The sequence below is a fragment of the Medicago sativa genome, chromosome 6 (assembly GCF_051527215.1).
Source record: "Medicago sativa cultivar Bolivia chromosome 6, Bolivia_mono, whole genome shotgun sequence".
NCBI lineage: Eukaryota > Viridiplantae > Streptophyta > Magnoliopsida > Fabales > Fabaceae > Medicago > Medicago sativa.
Genome location: NC_140754.1, coordinates 32,474,410 through 32,492,422, shown reverse-complemented (window position 1 = coordinate 32,492,422; position 18,013 = coordinate 32,474,410). Strand labels below are relative to the sequence as shown.

Genomic DNA, 18,013 nt, shown 5'->3' with positions numbered 1-18,013 from the left:
TTGGTTGAAACAACATGTTGCCAAAGTAACCTATGTTGCGTAGATTTGATTCAACTGAACTTACAAAAGGCGTAGTATGAAATTATTCATGTGAGTTGTCGTCGGCCCCAAGGAAGGCACAACTTGACTGGATAGTTACATACATATGATAGTAAATGTGTGGTGATTATAAAGTAATTTTCCATGTGAATAATAGGATACCCGAAGGTGACTATTATTTGACAGGATTTATCACCCAATTTAATGTATATTGAAATTGTCTAGTAAAATTAGTTGAGTCAGTTGAAACAATAATGTTGCCCAAGTAACCTCTGTTGTGTAAATTGATTTCAATTAAGCTTACAAAAGATGTAGTGTAAAATTATTCATGCGAGTTGTTGTTCGGCCCCAAGGAAGGCGCAACTTGGCCGGATAATTGTGCACTTGCGAGGGTAAATATGTGGTGATTATAACGTAATTATCCATGTGGGTAATAGTATGCCCAAAGGTGACTATTATTTGACAGGACTTATCACCAATGTTTGATCATTGCATTGAGAGTACCGCTTGCAGTTAATTCTTAGCAATCCAAACATTGTGTTTTAATGGTGCGCTTGGTATCTTGTTAAGGTCTTTTATTTACAAATAAAGAAGCACATTTATTTAATATTTTACTGACATGTGTGATGATGTTGTGTTGGTGTAAACTTATTTAAATATTTAAGAGTTTACATTCACATATATTATGATAAACATATGACAATTATTCTTTGTCAAAGTAAATTGTCTTTGTTTGATCATTGCTGTAAATTACCACTAGCAATTGATATTATTGTTTAAAGACTTGATATTGATGGTGCACTAGGTATTTTGGTGAGTACTTTAACTACTCTTGTTCTCTTTAAACTAATATAGTTTATGTATCTGCTATTTTGAGTTAAATTCTAATGTAGGATTTAAAGAATAACATTGATATTGTTCTTGGATCTAGACCTTAGATAAGGATGGTAAAACTCACATTCTCTCACAAATTCAGTACCCAATGTGAGAATCAAGTTTGACAAGTGAGTATACACCAAATTCTATAGGTCACATGTGATCGATCATAAAGCTAAGATATCATATATATTTGAGGTGTTATTTAAGAAGACATATTTTTGTCATATTTTCTTTGCTTAAACTAAAGTGCTTTCAAAGCAATATAGAGAAAGACAAATTCTCATTGGAGAGTGAGTATTTCATTAAGATTATTAGGAAAAGAAAATATTAGGAGCACATTATGTAAATATTTAATCTTGCTGAGACACTATAATTTCGACTATCACATGACTTGTTCGAAAATTCAGTAATTTCGACTATCATATGACTTGTTCGAGAATTCAGTATATAGTATTCTCTTTGCACAATTAAGTTTATAACTGTTACAGTTAGAAATGATCATTTAAATGATCAATTCATAAAGTGTGCAAATAAGGAAAGGTTGAAGCAAGAGAAAATAAAATGGTGCTCATTCAGAAAAATATCTCAAAAGATAAGGGTAAATAAAGAAAGGTAGTCTTGACTGATTTATGTCCAATGATGTTGAAAGATATATCAATTTAGAATGGACATAGTCGATAAAGATTATTTTATTCATCTTTGAACTATTTCTAGATTGTCGTTAGTAGCTTATTTTTGTATTTAAAAGACAATTTGGTGAATCATTATTTGAATTAAATTTTGTTTTAATTTCTCTTTGAATAAATCAAGATATTTTGAGTTTTATTTTCAAATGATGATTCGATGTGTCTTTTAAGTTCAATTATTAGAGTCGATTCAGTTATGATTGTGACATTCTATATTGTTTAAGGTTTTGAATACTATAAATTTTTCGTCCCACAAATTAAGGAAATTTTGAGACATAAATTGTTAAGTTTTCTTGAGGATATTGAGTTTGGGGGAGAGATATGGTAATAGAACAAAATTGAATGAGGAATAATTAGTTCTGAACTAATTTATATAGTTACTATTGTTATAGTTTATTTGGAACCTCATAAGGACATTATTGTTCTTCCTCTCCATCAAGTTAAGAAGTTAATTCATGTAGATCAAACTCAACACCCTCAAGAACTAGGGATTCTAGTGTCATTAAGAATTGACTGAAAAGAGAAATTCTATTTAGTTTAATTGAAAGACTCTATTAGGACAGTCGTGATACTAGTTTGCTTATTATAATTTTGGAGCTGCATAAGATGGATTTCAATATAGTGTTTCTTAATGGTGACATTAATGATACAATATGGTGCAACTGAATAAAGCTTTTGTTTCAATTGATACAAAGTTGATAGTTTGCAAAGTCATGAAATCCACTTATAAGTTAAGAAATTTGTCTCTTTAGTGTTACCACATTCTCATAAAGTAATTCTCTCATTTGGTTTTGAGATAATATTATGGAGAATTGTGGATTTAGCAAGTTCAGTGGGAGTAAGTTTATATTCCTAGTTTAATATGTCAATTTTATTTTATTTAGTCAACAATGATATATGTTTGTTATGTGAAACCAAGGAAATCTCTAACAAAAGTTAGTGATGAAAGATCCTGGGGACACCTTTTTGTATTAGGCATTTCAATACTTAGAGATTTTTCTCAAGGTATTATTTGGACATCACAAAAGATTTATATCAATAAGGTTGAAAATAAATTGACATAATTAGTTATGGGTGACTATAATCACTGAGAGAGACTTTTCAGTCTCAAATATTGCCCATTAGAAAATTTATGAATTCAGAAATTTAAGTATTTTCCTAAGCTTTGCCCATAGGATTTTTATGTATGATTTTATTATACGCATTTGGAAATAGCGTATATATAATAAGATTGTTTGGCAGATATTTGAGCAATTCAAAGTTTGAATTGTTGAAAAAGCAACCATAAGGATTACTAAAGAGAACGGGAGAGTTTATGCTTATATCAGAGATCTAACAATTTGGAGATCATTAATGTGTCAGACTTTGGCTTTTGGATGTAAGTAGATAATACACATCCTAACTCAAGAAATGACTGTAAGTATTTATGTCACGTCACTTGGTTGCATATTGTTAAGGTATTGAAAGATCACTCAAGTTATATAGTGACATAATTCAGTCTTATAGTTATTCAACAACCTTTATAAAATTTATTGCCTTATAGATTATTATTGTTGAATGATAGAACATGTAGAGACAAACTTTATGCTAGCTATACCACTAATCAAAGACATGACACCTAAGGTCTTTCATATGCTTCTTGTCATTGAGGATGTCTTGGATTAGTGGGAGTCTCTTTTATCTTATGTTCTATACTTTTGTTTTGGTATTGATACAGACTTTATGTTATGATTTTCTGCAGATATAAAGTTCATGAGGTTATATTTATTATAACCATTTCTGTATCATTTTGTGCAAATATTGAATTTGCAAACTTCAGTTTTGATCTCACTAAAGTTTTCAGTTGGATCAGTTGGAAATAGACATGATTTAGAGATCACATTGCATGAAATTTCCATGCCACTCATTCATATCGATCTATGTCATCAAGTGCATTGATATGGTGGTCGTCAGGGTTCCGTCACGTTATACGTCAGTGACGACAGCCGTGGTGGTCCCATTATTAATGTATGAGGTGGACCAGATTGTAAAGTTGAAGTCTAAAGATAAATAGCATTCGGATGCGCGCCTAAAGAATTCTGATATAATTATTAAGATATGTAGCCCAAGTGGGAGATTGTTGGAATATTTTATTATTTTATTATATTCCAATATCATTATGTGGGCAAATATCGTAATAATAAATTATATTAGCTATTTATCAATTGTGAGCCTTAATTGATTAGTGATCAAATTAAGTAATAAGGCTATTAGATTTTTATTTAGAATATTAATTAATTAATTAATGGATATGGACTCAATATGAGTGGATGTCTGGATGACCCATTAACGGAATAATGGGAAACCCTAATGGTCATCCAATATAAAATAGGCTATGGTCCCCAATATACCGTACACGGCGAACTCTCTCTTCTCCCCATCTGAAGAGAACTTGAGGCATAAAGGTACCGGTTGAGGAAGAACCAAATTAGCCGCCGCTAACGTTCTTGTTTGTTTTAGATCACCTCTCTCTTTGTTTACCGTTGTTGTTGGTTGCTGTTGAAAGGGCTGCAATGAAAGTTTTATCCAGGTATTCCTAGTACCCTAATTCTTGATATCCTTGATAAATCAAACATGTCGTAGATTCGATCATAATCATGTTCAATGTTTTGTTTGCTTCCGCTATTGATTCATAATTGTTGAACATGTTTTATGAAATCTGTTTTTATTAAGACCTAAATTTCTAACAGACTAAACACAAATTCCCATGTTGGGTAGAACTAGTGTTGTATGAATTGAAAAAAGTGGAAGTCCCACATCGGATGGAACATAGTGTTTATATAGTGGGGGTGTACCTCTAATTAATGGGGGTACATAAGCACTAGAGAAAAATATATATTGATATATATTTTATTATTTGGAAATGATAAATTAAATAATTAATTTAATCATTATTATTATTAGAAAGTGCGTTGGTAGTCCCCAAGTTTTGCTAAAATATTTTTGTACTAAATCTAATATATTTTGGTACTCAATTGAGATATTTTTGTACTAGATCTAATATGTGAATTACTTAATGACAAAGTAATGTATTACTTGTTCCCAAAGTTTCTCACTTATTAGTTGTGAATTTTCTATATAAATAGAGAGCTCACACAGTCCATTCCACACACCAAAGAGTTTCATTGAGTTGTCGGGAACTCTTTCTCTCTTCTCCCCCTTTTGACTTGTGTTGACGAGTCTTTCATCTCTTCTCCCTCCTTCGACTTGTTTAACAAGTCCTTCTCCTTTTTCTACTCCTTTCTGTCCCTTCGGAATTAAGAGTGTTCTTAAGACCATAGTCCCTTTTCGGTTTAATGTCCCTTCGGAATTAAGAATGGTCTTAAGTTCATAGTCCCTTCGGTAATATACGTCCCTTCGGACTAAAGAGTACTTTTAAGATCATAGTCCCTATTTGGAATAAACAATGTCCCGTCGGAATTAAGAATGATCTTAACGGTATATAAAAATTATTTCAATATTTTCTATTTGAGGAGAAATGGTTGTATCACCATATTTGAGTGGTCGTAGTGCCATATTCATACTTTGGAGAAATTAAGGTTAGAATGGTGGTAGCACCATATTTGAGTGGTCTTAGCACCATTATAGAGTGGTAACAATACCATATTAAAGTGGTTTCAGTATTAAAGAGTGGTCTTAGTACCATATTTGAAGGTGTAATTCTCAAACGGTTTTCTACGGTGCAGTAGTTAACCGCACAGTTGTAGCTGGGCTTGTTTTATCCTGGAGGCGGCGTGGTTGATAGTCGACCTTGCACAATTTTGGGTAGTGCCACGAAACGTCTTAAAGAGAGCGACCTGGTCGTGACTCAACCTAGTAACAACTTCGGTAGATAATAGAATTTGGAAATCCAAATTCAACAGTTTGGAAATCCAAAAACAACAATTTTAAGACGTTTCAATATGTTATGTCTGCCGAAGAAGTTACTTATTGAGGTTCAATTGTCCCTAAATACATTAAGGATAAATCAAGCTATAGATTTACATCTTTCGACTGAAACGATGAAGTGATTGTTGTTTCAATCAACAACACTAAAAATTTATTTGATGAAAACAATAATTTGTTACAAAACAAATTATTAGTTACAGAACCAAACAAGTTTTGTTTGTTACAAAACAAAAGAAACGAGCCAAAAAAAATGTTTGGAGATGAAAATAAAATAATGCAAGCAGTCACGTAACAAACGTTCTGAGCTGAAAAGAAAATGTTTGGTTCTGTTTGTTACTAAACAGTAACAAGAATTGATAAAGTTTTTTTTAATGGCTGGTACTTACGTGAGTTATTGTTTAAAACAATAACAAGAATTGCCATAAACTTTATGGCATATTGGGTATATAGACATGTTGCATGCTCTAAAAATAAAAATAAGAAAGAATCTGAATTTCAGATTTCTACTGAATAAGACTGAGTTGACTCAGACTTAAAAGAGAGACTTGTGTACCATGCATTGTTGTGGGAAAAGACTGCACTTTGATGGTATGTTAAAAATTAAATTCTCCTTCTATTTTATTAGCTGTGTGATTTTAATATTTGACATGTCAAAATTGATCACGAACAAGCTTTTAATTTTAAATTTGAGTAACTTGGATTTAATTCCAACGTTATAATTAGACAATTTTATTTATTGCAGTCAAAATATATGAACCAAAAGTTCATATAAATCAGAATTTAGAGAATATGAATCTCTAAACATAATAAATTATGATATGTGTGAATTTGATGACACATAAATTAGAAATGATAAAATGATGTTTTTATCATATTTATTGATGACTGTGAATTTTGGAAAAAAAAAATTGATATGCTTGAATGTTCAATTTTTATAACGAAAATTGAAATTTACAGAGTACCCAAGTCTAAGAACAAAAATTCTAATTAAGAAATTTTTGAAGAAAAGACAATCCAACTTGTCTTATTTTTGAACTTGGGATTGTCTGAATTATATTTGGATTCTGGACCCCGAGAGTTGAACTCACTAGTAGAGCCTATGAATGTGTATTCATCGGGTATGCGATAAATAACGAAACATATAGGTTTTATGACCTAAATGTTAAAGTGATCATAGAATTTAAAAGATGTCGATTTCTATGTAAATGTTTACCCTTTTAACTAAAGAATAGTGTGGGCACTAGTGGGGGCTCTAATGGGAGCACGACATTAGTGGGGGCAAAATAAATTCCCTTCTAAAAATTAAGAACTAGTGGGGGCACTATATCTAATCACATTCATGTAATTAGAAATAGTTATGAGAACATCGTACGGGATGTTATAGAACCTTAAAGAGGTAAGAAAGCTAAAATTGCTAAAGAGTATGGACCTTATGGTTTATACATTGGAAGAAGATTCATTAAGCCTTAAACAAAGCTATATCCTTATTGGATGTTGAATTTTGGCTAAAAGCAATAAATGATGAAATGAATTTTCTTGAGTCTAACAAAACATGACACTTTGTTGACTTGCCTCATAGTTGCAAACTAATCGGTTGTATTTGGATTTTGGGAAAAAGAACTAAAACCTAATGGTACGGTTTATGAATACAAGGCCCTCCTTGTAATCAAAGGTTTTAGACAAAGAGAAAAATATAGACTTCTTCGACATTCATTCACCAGTCACAAAAATCATATCCATAAGAGTACTAGTCCCTTTAGCCACCGTTCATAACTCGATAGTACTCCAAATGGATGTGAAAGTTGCCTCTTTTTTTGGTGAACTAGAAGAAGAAATCTATATGAAACAACCTGAAGGTTTTGCGATTCATGGACAAGAAAACATGGTGGTCTGTAAGTTAGATAATTATTTGTATGGTCTAAAATAAACTCTTAAGGAATGACATGAAAAATTTGGCATTCTAATGCTATCGAATGAGTAGAAAGTGAATGAAAGTGACAAATAATATTTGCACGATCATATGTCTCTATGAAGACGACTTGCTCATATTTGTTTTAAAGATTCATGTTATGAATTATGTGAAATCATTGTTTCTCAACAACATTGATAAGAAAGACCTAGACAAAATTGAAGTAATTCTTGGTTTCAAGATTACTAGATCAGAATAGATAACCTTTTTTTGATAAATCTCACAAAGTTGAGAAGATCTTAAGAAAATGTTATTAATTTAGTGTAAAATTGCAAGCATATATTATGATCCAAGTGTAAGAACACTTGAGATGAAGTTAAACAAATAGAATATGCGAGCATCATTGGCAGTCCTTAGGTAAGCCACTGGATGTATTAGATCCGACATTGCCGATGTCGTGAAACTCTTGTGCAAGTTTACTAATAGACGGATGAGAAGCATTGTCATGCTATAGAAAGAGTCATGAGGTGCCTTAAGAAGACTATGACTCTAAGATTACTTCACTAGGAGTAACATATTAAATGGTACAAGATATAAAATATCTTTCAGATGAATATTTAGCGACTTGTGTTTGCACATTGAGCATCACTAGAGGAGTTGTTTGTTAAAACAAATAATATTGACTCAGTCCACTATGGAATGAATCTGACATGAGAACACTAGAGAAAACTAGTGGAGAAGCAAGTTGACAAGATGCTTGCTAGTTGAGATCCCTTAGTGGATAAAACCGTTTCCAGAAGTGTTAACTTGTTGTGATAGTCTGCAGCTATTACAAAATTGAGAATCGTTACCACAATGGTAAGAGACGATTATTAAGTGACGAACACATAAAGTATTAGAGAGCTAGCTACTCTCAAAAGGAACGGTTAAAGTAGATCATGTACGTACTGATAAAGAATTAGTCAATCCTTTGACGAAAGGAATTACTAAAAAGAAAGTCTTAAACACATCCAACAGGATGGGACTAATGCCCAAAGGTCACAAGTGATGGTAACCCAACCTACATGACTGGAGATCCCAAGAAATAGGTTCAATGGGTAATAACAAGTCACAAGTGATAGAACATGCTATGAGAAAATTAAGAAAGCATGAATCCTGCAGCGATAGAAGGATGAGATAATAGAAACTCTTAATGAGATCTATACTCTATTTGGAGTGGAGTACATAGCTACAGGAGTACTCTTGATAGACTCACCTATACGAATGTGGAACTAAGGGCCGGTTCCTATGGAATTCGGGGCAGAATACCTAGAGCGTTCGTTAAAACCGGGATACACGTGCAAGGTCATAAACGCACGGGCTTTTAGAATACACTTTTAGAATACACTTCATAGTCCCTTCGGTAATATACGTCCCTTCAAAATAAAGAGTACTTTTAAGATCATAGTCCCTATTTGGAATAAACAATGTCCCGTCGGAATTAAGAATGATCTTAACGGTATATAAAAATTATTTCAATATTTTCTATTTGAGGAGAAATGGTGGTATCACCATATTTGAGTGGTCGTAGTTCCATATTGATACTTTGGAGAAATTAAGATTAGAATGGTGGTAACACCATATTTGAGTGGTCTTAGCACCATTATAGAGTGGTAACAATACCATATTAAAGTGGTTTCAGTATTAAAGAGTGGTCTTAGTACCATATTTGAAGGTGTAATTCTCAAACGATTTTCTACGGTGCAGTAGTTAACCGCACAGTTGTAGCTGAGCTTGTTTTATCCTGGAGGCGGCGTGGTTGATAGTCTACTTTGCACAATTTTGGGTAGTGCCACGAAACGTCTTAAAGAGAGCGACCTGGTCGTGACTCAACCTAGTAAGAACTTTGGTAGATAATAGAATTTGGAAATCCAAATTCAATAGTTTGGAAATCCAAAAACAACATACACCTAGCTTGTGATTGTTTTGATGGGCTGTTCGGTTGCTCTCGCTTCGGCCATCTTCTTGCCGGGAGAGGTTTGGTTTCTTTATTAATATTTTGCTACTCAATTAATAATTATTTGCAGTGAGGATTGGTATTTTAGAGACAAAGGTGAACGTGCTGTTTATTCTTGTCTTCCTTGTTCCATTATTTTTCTTGTGCCACACATACATTATTGAAGGATTGGTAGTGGATTTAATTATCATTAGCTATTGTTGCCTTTGCTGCCACGGGTGCAGCCTCTATGGCGATGGAGTTTATTGGAATTTGTGGGAATGACATAGGTCTTGTTGATATTAGTGAAATACTAGAATGCCTCGTAAGTCTAATCATGTCAAGGTAAATGAGTCTAGTGGCGTGGAATTGTCGGGGTGTAGGTAGCCCGAGCACAATTCCCGACCTTAAATACCTAGTCCGACACTTCAATCCGGACCTCTTATTCTTAAATGAGACTCTAGCTCACCGAAATAAAATTGAAGAACTTCGTTTTTTGCTTGGTTACGATTGTTGTTTTCCTGTAGACCGCACCGGTAGAGGCGTGGGTCTTGCTTTATTTTGGCGCAACTCTTTACATTGTCAACTTGTTGATTTTTCAAGTAATCATATTACTGTTGAGATTAATGATATTGTTCTTGGTACTTGGAGACTTACCGGCTATTATGGCTATCCTAATGGAGGTCATAGAACTGCTGCTTGGAATTTTCTTCGACAACTTTCAAATCAATTTACAGGTCCTTGGTGTATCTTTGGTGATTTTAACGATATCCTTGATGCTAGTGAAAAAAGGGGGCGCACCACTAGACCTCCGTGGCTTATAAACGGTTTTCGTCAAGCTGTTATTGATTCAGGTTTGTCTGATATTCCAATTGAAGGTTATCCGTTTACTTGGTTCAAAAGTCTAGGCACACCGCGTGCCGTCGAAGAAAGGTTAGATCGTGCACTTGCTAACAATTTGTGGTTTAATATTTTTCTGAATGCTAGTGTTGAAACTCTGGTGGCACCTGCTTCTGATCATTATCCCATATATGTAAATGTTGTTCCTACTCCTCGGCCTTATGTTTCTAAACGCCATTTTCGCTACGATAATGTGTGGCATCTTGAACCGGGTTTTAAGGATCTTGTTACTAACTCTTGGCCGGAATATTCTACTCATACTATTATTCTGAAGCTTTCCTCTTGTGCGGAAGACATGTCTGTTTGGAGAAAATTACATTTCCATAAATTAAAAACTGACATCGAAGATTGTCGTAAACAATTGCAGGAAACTCGGTTAGGATCTTCTGGTGAGGACCAAGTTCGCATGTTCGAGCTAAGGAAAAGAATGCAACGGCTACTGTCCCAAGATGATGCCTATTGGTGTCAACACGCAAAAACTCATTGGTGTAAGGATGGCAACCGAAATACCAAGTTTTTTCACGCTTCGGCTACGGCTTGAAAAAAGGTAAATCGTATAACCTCTCTTCATGATGATGCTGGTAATAAATTTACTAATGAGCAGGATATGCAAGATATGTCAAGGCTGAAGGTGAGAAAAACACAAGAAGGGGGGGGGGGGGTTAAATTGTGTTTTGAAAAATTCTTCGTTTCTCCTAAACAACTGAACACACTGATCAGAAGCTAAGTGAGACAGCTTCTGAGGTGATGATCAGAATCTAAATGCAGCGGAGTAAAACAGAGAGAGAGAAGAAGAACGACACAAAGCAATTATACTGGTTCCTTCCACAATCCGGAAGTAGTCCAGTCCCCCTTGCACTTCCAAGGAGATTTCAGTAAAAGTAATATCAGATTACAATTGCTCAAGCACACAAGCAAGAGACTTCCTTTGCTCAAGCACACAAGCTAGAGACTTCCTTTGCTCAAGAACACAATCAAGAGACTTCCTGCTCAAGCACAACTGCAAGAGACTTCCTAACTAAACAAAATTACACAGAAAATTGTTTAAGGTTGAACACTTGATATACAATCAGAGGTGCTCACAATATAAATCAGATACAGACTCAATGGACTTAAGAATTTCTAAGATATGACTTTAAGACACAGAAATTCTAAGTGAATGCAGAACAATTTCAGCAGAGGTTTTGGCACTTGTAAAAATGTTGTGAGTCTTTCGTTCAGCGTTCTTGCATTACCAAAACTCTAAGTCTTCACTCCTTTATATAGAGGTGTGAAAGAGACGTTGTGAAATTGCCAGCACACCAAAGAGTCGTTGTTGAAGCTTGATCTTTCACCAATGATATTTTGCCTGATTTGGTTGTTGTCCTATGAAGAATCAATTCGAAATCCATTCCTTATCCAAAGGAACATCTATGCAGGTGAAGCCGTATTCTGGAGCTGTTTTCTTGTCTTGTAGCGTGGACACAAAACAGAGTAGTGGAGAACGTGGTTGTACAATTCGTACAAAGTACAATGTCAACGCTTTCGTCCAAATTGCAAGCACATGCCTTCAAACATCTTTGAAATGACCGTTGCAATGTTCCACTAATTTTCTGCTGTGTTTTCGAATCCAATAGACAGCTTTTGCAATGTAGATTCTTCAATCTTTGAATCTTCTGCAAATCCAGTTGATCTTCAGCTTCTGGTGAAATGACTTCTGATGAGGCAGCTTCTGATGATGCAGCTTCTGATGAAGCAGCTTCTGATGGTGCAGCTTCTTCAGCTTCTGATGATACAGCTTCTGATAATGTGGCTTCTGGACCTCTTGTCTTCAGGAGCACTATTCTTCAGGAGCACTATTTCTTCAGGAGCGCTTTTACTTTCAGGAGCGTATTGCCTTCAGAATCATCTAAGCTTCATTTTCTTATGCTCTTTATTTGCTCATTCAGAACCAATTAATGATGTAACTTTTTAACTGTGGTCCTGTACACTTGAACAAATATTAGCTAGTCCAATTTACAATTTTTAATACCTTGTTATCATCAAAACTCTTTAAGGTTCATTGTTAAACGCATTTTGTTCCAACAATCTCCCCCTTTTTGATGATGACAAACAATAGTATTTAAAAATTGATCAATTGTTGTTAATCTAATTAACAAGTTGACCTTGGGGTTCTGAGGTTTGTAAGCTCAGAGTCTGAGGTTTGTAAGCTCTAACTCCTCCAGAGTCTGATAGTTTTTAAGGTGAGGTTTGTAAGCTCCCCCTAAGTTCTATCCAGGTTAATTAAATTCATTTTTCGCACAATAATATCAGAGCTTAAAAAAAATTGAAAGAATTGACTTATAGATAAGAAGAATGGTTCAATTAATTTTTATTTGAAATTTGATATTCCCCTTTTTTTTTGATACACCAATAAAAGGATAGAGATTTTCAAAATTTTCAAATATTAATTAATGGGGCTCAGAGCCTTTAAATACTATCACATATACTCCCCCTTTTTTCGTTAGCAAAAAGACATAAACAAAAAGAAGAGATGAGAAAAACATAAGATTAAAGGTTCAGAGCATAATTCAAATCATTTTAAAGCATATTAACCATCTTCAAAGATTAAATAAACAAGCATAGCAAATAATAACATACAAGGTATAAACAGTTAATGATTTTCAGAAGCAGGAAGAATTCAGAAGCATCTAATATCAGAAGCGAAAGAAATCAGAAGCAGAAATGAACATAGAGTATCAAAAGCCTAAAAAGACAGAAAAATAAGCTAAAAGTGTGCAACTATGGGTTTGGCTTATTTCTCTAAAATCTTCTTCAGAAGCTCTTGAACATCAGCATACTTCTTGTCCATATCTTTTCTGTAGTTGTCTTCTCTGATCTTGGCTTCTTGCATGTCAGCTTCCAACTTTGATATCTTCAGCTTCTGCTCTTGTAGCTCTGTTTGCAACCTCTCATTTTCTTCTTTGAGCACCTTGTTCTCATGAGCTAGAGCCAGGTTAGGTGCACCAAACTTTTCCAGGATCTCAGAAGGAATGATCAGATGCAGCTCCTTAGGCAGGAATTCATCAGGTTCTCTGCCTCTGATACTGAGTGGATTCTTCACCCAAGTACCAAGAACTTCAACATCTCCAGCATTCTCTTCAATTACATTCAACCAATCTTCCAGCTTCTGCTTGGCTTGCTCTTGAGCCTCAATGCAGGAATCATGCAGCGCTGAAATCAGGTTGATGACCCTTTCCTTGATCCTTCTCCATTGCTTCTGATAGCTTATTGTATGACCCAGGTCATTTCTACTTGCTATCAGTCTGAGAACTTCAGAAGCAATATCTTCCCACACATCTTTTAGTACTTGAGAATCCAGGTATATGGTGGGAGTTGAAGGTTGTTTAGAGGGTTTTGGAGGGGCTAGGGGAACAATTGGTAGGTTTGATGAAGATTGGTCATTTGTAGTTGCAGTTTGGCTAGTTGATGGTTGGTCAGGAGTGGGGTCAACTACCATATCAGAGGCATGATCATATTGATCATCCTCAGAATCTGTGTCCATATCACATACACCAGTATGATGGGTGATCTTGATGACTTGAACTGGTGAAGAAGATATGGAAGCAGAGGTTAGCTCAGGAACAGTGTGTTCAGGAGCGGCAGTTTCAGGTTCAGGTTCAGTAGTAGGTTTAGTAATTGGTTGTTCAGGAACAGAATGTTCAGGAACTGTCTTTTGAGGAGTTGGTTGTTCAGGAACAGATGGTTCAGGAATGATTGGGGGTGATGAAATTGTAGGGGGTGAAGAGGCTTTTTCTGGTGAAGGTGTTTATTGTGGGGGGTCTTCTGACACAACTTTATCAGAAGCAGCTGCTTCTGGAGTTGTCTCAGAGGCTTTCTCTGAGGTTGTCTCAACATTTTCTGGTACAATCATGTTGAGGGGTTGAATATTAAGAGGTTGAGGGTTAAGGCGAAAGATATTATTGATGACTCTATCTCTCTGCACAGCCAACTCAGTCAACTTCTCATTGATTATATGACCAACTGGTTCATAAGTGTTTGACTGAGATGGATTTGTGTTAGTATTGGTTGATGTTGACTGGCGTTTTACTGGTTTTCTAACAAGTTGAGCTATAGGTATATCATCATCAGAATCTGAAGACGATGATGAGGATTTTGAAGAAGGTGAAGGAGAGTCACTGGATATCTCATGTACTACAGGTTCTGAGTGTGTGAAAATATTACCTGTAGAAGAAGGTTCTGAATAATCAGCTGACTTCATTTGATCATCTTCAGCAGTGTCAGGAATTTTAAGAAGTTGTGATGCTTCTGTTATTACCCTCTCTTGAAGTTCAGAAGCAATCTCCATAGCTTTTCCAATAGCTTCTGACACATTAGTAGCAGCTTCAGTCTTCTTAGAAACATGAGGAAAGTTCTTGGTCCTCCTTACTGCTTGCTTCCTTTTCTTCTTTGGTATTGCAGGTTGATTTAGAGTAATGCCAACATCCATGATCAACCTAGAATCCATGTCTTCAATAGCTTCTTCAATTGATGGTACTGATGAACCACCAATCTTGAGCTTGTCAGAAGCAACTCTTGCCTTCTTAACAGTCTTTTCAACCTCCAGATATTCTTCTGCAGTCATTTTCCTTTTAGACCTTCTGCCTTTTGCTAGAGGCACTGCACCACCAAACATTTCTTCAGGTACTTCATCCAACCTGATGATCTTGTTGGTTGCCTCATAGTGTTCCTTGATGTACCTCATCTGCACTTCAATAGGATCCTGTTTGCAGATGGGTGGAAAATCTCTCATAAGATCAGATACAACAAGAGATTCACTTAGATCAGTTTTAAGTTTGGTGACCTTGGTGATCAGCTTCATATTCTTGAGAGTTTGAGCATTTATGAATGCTCCAGTCTTTGTATCCAGCAGCTGATCTGTGTAGCCTTGAGTTCTGCTTAAACAATCCAAGACACCTCCTTGATAGAAAATCTCTGATAAGAGTCTTCCATAAGGAACCCAGGGTTTATCCAGTAGCTGACTCTGTTTTAGACACTCTATGAGGTACTTGAACATATATTTGGGCACGTTCACCTTTTCCTTCTTGATGAAGTGCTGGAGAAGGACCTTCTGAGCTAAATTTGGTTTCACACTGTCACCACATGGAAACAGGTTCTCATTCTGAATCTTCAGAAGCATCTTAGTTTCCATGCTCAATTCAGCATATTTCTTCTCCTTCTCAGAATTGTATATCACCAAGTTGGCTTGCTTTTTCCAAATGCGTTTTTCAGCAGCACCTGAAAGATCAATTCCAGAGTAATATCCAGAAGCTTCAGCCTTAAGAACAGACTCTATGTGCCACTGTGCAATTCTCACTGGAATACCGCAGATGCTTGATCTGATTTCATCTTTAACAAACGGCGCAAGACCCATTTCTTCTCTTGATTTTCCTTCCAGTTCTGGATAGAGCAGAACCATATGACTTTCTTCAGCTATGGATGCAGCTTTGTTATAAATTTTTGCTCTAACCCAGAAGTGCCTGACCAATGCTTCATATGTTGGTCCATTCAACATTTTGAAGTAATGCATGAGTCCTTGCTCTTCATAGAAATTCCTGATCCAACACTTATGAAAAGTCAGAGAATTGAAATCCACTGGATTCTCTATCTGAACTTGTAGTTCCCATTCTTCCAATTTCATGCTTCTTCCTTTGTAGTCATATTCAGGGACCATCCGTGAAGAAGATACTGAAACTTCTCGTTGCGAGCTTGATGATGCCATTTGATGATGATTGAAGAAGATTTAGAGAATTTAGGGTTCTAAGGTTTTTGCGCTTACTTCGCAAAAGGTTTGAGAGCAAAATGTGTTTGTTGTGAGTGAGTAGTGTGTGAATTGACAAAGTGTTAAAAGTAAAAACGTTTGCAATTCAAAAGAGACAAACAAACATAGCATTAATGACAAAATTGGGGGCGCGTGAAAAGTACTTTCAAAGCTATTAAATCATCATTGCCCTTTTAGTTATATACCAACACATACATGCCACGTAAGAAGTTCACAGAGTAACTACCAAGTTAGTGGGCCAGAAGTTACTTTTAAAAAGTAACTCCCAACGTTTCCACTAATTCAACTATTCAGAAGCAATAAATCCAGCTTCTGGACTTCAGATGCTGACGTCATCATCAGAAGCGAGTTTTCCTCAGAACCTCAATAAAGAGCTTCTGATGGACTACTGCTTCTGAACTAACTTCAGAACCTAAAATCCTATTCAGGAGCAAGCAAACATCTAATCAGACACGTAGTTCATGTTCAAATTTTTCTTTATAAAATCAAATCTTTCAACAGTTAAAGGCTTAGTAATCTCTGATAATCCTTTTTGAATATAATCTCTGATAACCCAAGCAAACATCCTATTCAGTATCGATGAATTGTATATCTAAAATTCCTTTTTGAATATAATCTCTGATAAAATGGTGTTTGATTTCAATGTGCTTAGCTCTTGAATGCAAAATTGGATTTTTAGACAAACAAATAGCAGCAGTATTATCACAATAAATGGGAATACTGTTAGCAGTTATCTGATAATCTTCCAACTGATATTTCATCCAAAGTAGTTGTGTACAACAACTTGCAGCCGAAATGTATTCTGCTTCTGCTGTAGACATAACAATAGTTGTTTATCTTTTGCTAGCACAGGATATAAGATTATCACCCAGAAATTGACAATTGCCACTGGTTGACTTTCTTTCAATCCTATCACCAGCATAATCAGCATCACAGAATCCAATTAGCTTATAATCTAAGGATTTCCTATAAAGGAGTCCAAGATTAGTTGTTCCTTTCAAATACCTGAAGATTCTCTTGACAGCAGTCATATGAGATTCTCTAGGATCTGATTGGAATCTTGCACACAAGCATACACTGAATAAAATATCTGGTCTAGATGCAGTAAGGTATAACAAAGAACCAATCATACCTCTATACAGCTTCTGATCTACTTTAGCTCCTTCATCTTCTTTACTTAAGGTGCACGTAGGGTGCATTGGAGTGTTCATCACTTTACAATCTTCAAGTTTGAACTTCTTCAGAAGCTCCTTTGTGTACTTTGATTGATGAACATAGACTCCATCTTTGCATTGATTGATTTGAATGCCAAGGAAGAACTTCAGCTCTCCCATCATGCTCATTTCAAATTCATCCTGCATTAACTCAGAAAATTTCTTGCAAAGAGATGCATTAGTAGAACCAAATATTATATCATCAACATATATTTGCACAACAAGAATATCTTTCCCAAGGGTTCTTCTGAAGAGTGTAGTATCAACCTGTCCTCTTTTAAAATCATTCTTGATTAAGAAATTACTTAGTCTATCATACCAAGCTCTGGGAGCTTGTTTCAAGCCATATAGTGATTTCTTCAGTTTAAAAACATGGTCAGGATATTTAATATCCTCAAATCCAGGAGGTTGCTTGACATACACTTCTTCTTCTATGACACCATTTAGAAATGCACTCTTGACATCCATTTGATATAATATTATGCCATGATTAACTGCATAGGAAAGAAGTAACCTGATTGCTTCCAATCTTGCAACTGGAGCAAACGTTTCAGTGTAATCAATGCCTTCTTGTTGACTATACCCTTGTGCAACAAGCCTGGCTTTGTTTCTTGTTACTTCACCTTGCTCATTCAGCTTGTTTCTGAATACCCATTTTGTTCCAATAATGTTCTTGTGCTGAGG

The 18,013-nt window shown here is 35.3% G+C and overlaps 1 protein-coding gene across 1 annotated transcript; it reads left to right on the top strand.

Moving 5' to 3' along the window:
- The first annotated feature begins 9,665 nt into the window (after positions 1–9,665).
- On the top strand, positions 9,666–10,856 carry LOC146914586 (uncharacterized). Its single transcript, XM_085721091.1, has 2 exons — positions 9,666–9,744; positions 9,943–10,856. The coding sequence occupies exons 1-2, from the start codon at positions 9,666–9,668 to the stop codon at positions 10,854–10,856; spliced, it is 993 nt and encodes a 330-aa protein (XP_085577217.1).
- The last annotated feature ends 7,157 nt before the right edge of the window (positions 10,857–18,013 follow it).